Source organism: Etheostoma spectabile, chromosome 14 (genome assembly GCF_008692095.1).
Source record: "Etheostoma spectabile isolate EspeVRDwgs_2016 chromosome 14, UIUC_Espe_1.0, whole genome shotgun sequence".
Taxonomy (NCBI): Eukaryota; Metazoa; Chordata; class Actinopteri; order Perciformes; family Percidae; genus Etheostoma; species Etheostoma spectabile.
The window spans coordinates 11,606,322-11,610,594 of NC_045746.1; the positions used below are offsets into that span (position 1 = coordinate 11,606,322).

General features: G+C 43.1%; 1 protein-coding gene across 8 annotated transcripts in view; it reads right to left on the reverse strand.

The window, feature by feature from the left end:
- The window catches only part of LOC116701409 (triple functional domain protein), an 88,860-nt gene that overhangs the window by 37,037 nt on the left and 47,550 nt on the right, over positions 1-4,273 (reverse strand). For 7 of the 8 annotated variants that reach the window (XM_032535106.1, XM_032535101.1, XM_032535098.1 and 4 more), the window contains 2 exons: positions 4,104-4,218; positions 2,269-2,461 (listed from right to left, as the gene is read on the reverse strand). In XM_032535106.1, coding sequence (XP_032390997.1) covers positions 2,269-2,461; positions 4,104-4,218 — 308 coding nt within the window. Of the gene's footprint in view, positions 1-2,268; positions 2,462-3,541; positions 3,680-4,103; positions 4,219-4,273 lie in introns of those variants that run through there. The other variant, XM_032535105.1, reaches the window with a different exon arrangement.

A 4,273-nucleotide genomic window follows, 5' to 3' on the forward strand; every position in this document is an offset into this window, starting at 1 on the left:
AGTGTTGCCTGCACCGATTCAGGTCGGGGGGTTTTCAATCGAAAGTACTCTCATATTTATAGTGATCAAAATTAACATCCAAATTGGCCGGAATTCTCCTTTAATACATCAATGGCATGTTGACTTCGTCCTGCCAATCCAGCCCACTGCAGCTTAATGATACCATGGAATATTTTAAGAACAAAAAACTATCTCCACAGCATCCACTGTTCTATCAAAGACCAAAAAAACTCAAACGCACACAAACCCACACCACCAATCAGCTCCGAGCATGTACATTACTTAGTATTACTGTCACAAATGTGCGTGCGTGTGTGTGTGCGTGCGTACATTTCTCTGTGTGTATTGAGGATCTTCTGGCTTTTGTAAAATGAAAACAGAGGTAGAACATGTTTCTCTCCGTCCTTCCTGTTGAATTAAGGCGAGAAAAAGTAAGCAGCGAGCTGAAGCGCAGGGTGACGACTGCAACCTTGATTTTGATTGTTGATGAATTGCTCCATGATTCTGTGGGAGGAAAACGGTACCCAACACTCCTGACCGATTCTCCCGTTCCCCATTTAACAGAGCACAAATCAATTATCTTGAATAACAACAGCAAACATAGCAATATCAGTGTTTTGCCCTGGCAAGAGCCACTATGCTTTTTTACCCAAGGACAACAGTGTGTTTCTGCATTGTTTGGCCTACACAAAGCTATCTAGCTATCGTTCCGTCTCCCTCCATCTCCGGCCATGTGTGTGGGGGTGTTGTGCGGAGGTGGCCTCACAGAAACACAGAGGCACTGAAACCAAACGGGGAGAAATTTCCTTACTGTATTTTTTAAACTGATATTGTAATATGTAATTGATGCACGGGGAGGATTTGAATTTGACTTCAATCTAAAGTGAAGGACAAACACAGGGCGATCAAAGAGAAACTGTGTCAAGATGTATTAAGTGTTTCCTTTCAAGCTTTGAAGGACATTCGTCGTTTATAGCTGCACACCAGTTTACTCCGGCATGGACAATTTTTCACACATTTACTGAAAATGTAATTTACTTAAATTAAAAATCGTCATCTGCATATATACAATCTTTATAAATGTACAGTATGAGGTCGGGTAGTGACACAAATGCAGAACACATACATATGTAGGGTATCCAATCAATGCTTGTGTGGCATGGCAGGGCAGCTCGTGGATAACTAACCTGCCCCGTGGCACCGGTCTATAACTCCTCTCACATAATCAATATGGTGTCATCCGACTACAGCGGACCTGTGTGTGTGTGTGTATGAACATGTGAACAATCGGAGCTATTTCCACACCAGTGCATCGACTAGCTGTAGTCAGAGGCTCAGTGGAAACATATCAGAAACACACTGTTCACAGTGTTCCAAGCACACACTGTACGAAGCAACAAGGCCCCCACTGTATATAGGTTTGTATCAACACATGTCTCACTATGAAGCGGATCATTTTCATTGTAATCAAGCTTTTTTTTTAACAACAGATCAAACAGGAAGGTTGGAAATTGTTATCTAGTCCTCAGAGGGCATTTTCTAAGCAGGCTTCAAATCTAGCAAAGGCATCTACACAACTTGAAAAGCTGAGAACCTATGCAGTGGTATGTTCAGTGTTGTGTCGGTATTGGTAAGAGCACATCTTGGTGTCGATTCAGCTATGAAACGGTCAGAGCATAAAAATAAGCCTGTTCTTGTGAATATATCATTAAATTAACTGTGAAAATGTGAATAACGCTTGACTGACAGTATCACAAACACTCGTCCTTGTGATGTGCTGTGTGCTGATCACGTACAATGAGCAGCTTAGCTGGCTACAGAGGTCGTTACAACAACTCAGCTGACGGCATATTGCAAGGAAAAGTGTTCCACTTTTATAACTTATTACCTCAAAATGGCACATATAGAATTGAGGCACTTGATTTCTCTACATGTGAATGGCTTTCAAAAGTCATTACAGCATGCCTAGTATAGCGTACTACAGCCAAGTTTGTCCTCACCTGAGCAGCATGTAATTACATAATAGAATAATAATTGTTATGGGGTAGCTGTGGCTATATAACCTCACATCTATTTGTCATCTATTAGTTTACATATATTACTGTCATGTAAGGCAATACAGTAAATGACTAAACATTTTAACAGTTGTAAAAAAAACTGTTTCAGCTTCAGAGGAAGTAAATTAAGTGAGCGACCAGAGAGCAGAAATTGCATTAATATAATTGTTATGTTGTTACTGTTGAGAATTATAGGTTTTCCCCATCCTACCTCAAATTCGAATTTGGAGCTGCCGAAGTTGGTCCTCTGCTTCTGCCAGAAATTGTCTGGTTTGATGATGAGGGCGACGTGGATGCAGGATGGGAACGACTCCTGCAGGATCTTCAGCAGAGGCTTGATGCTGTCCCACTTGGAGCCGCGCATATCAACGATGACTGTGAAGCCATGTTTACACACCTCCTCACTGGGATGGATGGAGGTCGGCGGGAGTGGGAGGAATTATAGAGAAGAGGCAGGAGGGAGGGAGCGGCAGTGAGAGATTGGAGAGAGTATAATCCAGAGAGAGGAGACAGATGACAGGCGTGGGAAAGGATGAGAGAGGGATGGAGAGAAAAGAGAAAGAAGAGAGATAGAGATTGAAAAAGGAAAGCGGAGAAAAGAAATGAGAATCAAAACAAACAGTGAGATGACGCACTTTCTATACTGTGAGAAATGCCTACGCAGCAAACACACACCCACACACATCCATGCACACTCACGCCCACACAGAAACCTGCGCAAATGAGTCACAAATGTGTGCCGATATACAAAAAATAATAATCAGCACAATTGTGCAGCCTCATTTTCCTGTGGTGCTCTGTTCTGGCCATCATTATTATGACATAACCCTACACAGACACACACACTCAAACTACATCTACTCACCTTAAACCAAAATCTGTGTTCATTATATAAGATCTTACCAAAAATAACAGTTTGTCTTCATAATTTGAGGAGCAAAAGATATTTGGTAGCCTGTTTGTCATCATGCATTTTATTACCACTACTTGTTAATTTAGCAATTTTGGACTGCTTCTTTTCTTTTTGGTCATCTTAGGTATTTAGAAACCATCCTCTCCTTCAGTTTTCAGACTTTGCTTGCAAATATAAATTTCATATCCCTCTACTACTGTAAATGCACCTATCCTTTTTCAAACCTCTTCCCTCTCCCTCTGTAACAGCCTGTCAATAGATAGCCAGTGTGCAGATGTTTCCTTTCCAAAAATAGAACACCACTGGTCGCCAAATAAAACCACACATTTGAGAGAGATTATAATATGCAAAACATGACATGCCATAATGGTGTGGTTGTGAATGCCAAGGACAGAAACAGTACAAAAAAAGATCATTTTCAGTGAATGTACTCACATTTTGAACCACACAGAGGTAATGCAGTGGAGAAGAGAGTAGACAGAGAGAAGATGGACAGATGGAGGGAGGAGAGGAGCGGCAGATTAAAGAGAAAGAGAAGTAAACACAGAGCTGGAGAGGAGAGATGTTTTACCTGCGAGGTGAGGAGCTACCCGTCCACAGTGACTACTGCTACTGCTGCTGCTGCTGCTGCTGCACTGCCTCAGCTACTGCGACACTTTGTTTTGCTTTCACACACACACACACACACACACGCTCGCTCACACACACCTCCTCACACATGCGCTCTCCCTCTCTGTCAGTTTTAATCCCCCCCTCACTCTCCACTGCTCTCTCTCTCTGATGATCCCTCCTTCCTTGCCATCATTTGTTTTTTTTTGTTATACATCCCTCTCTTAGCTCAGGCTTTCCCTCTCAGAATCTCACTGTGTCTCTAGAACTGATCTTTGGCAGCGACGAAGCTGCGGCAAGCTAACCGGTGCTGAATTATTTCTCTCTCCCTTCCTCCCTCACAGGCTCATCTCAGCTCTCTCATGTGTTTGCTTACAGAGCCTCATCCACTTGTTCCGGGTGTTCGCTTTGTACTGAGGAATTGCTTCTCCTTCTGACAAAAATGACAACAGCCACACACATACACATACACATACACACGTACTGTACTTGCATGCACACCACAGGATAAATGTAATGGATACCTGGGGATGCCGGCGAGGTAGGCGATCAGTCTCCTCAGGTCATCCGTTCGTATTCTATCATGGTTGCTGCGTGATGGGAACGTTAACACCGGACCACCGCGTCTGTCTCTGCCGCCTGAGGCGTCACACACACACACACACACACACACACACACACACACACACACACA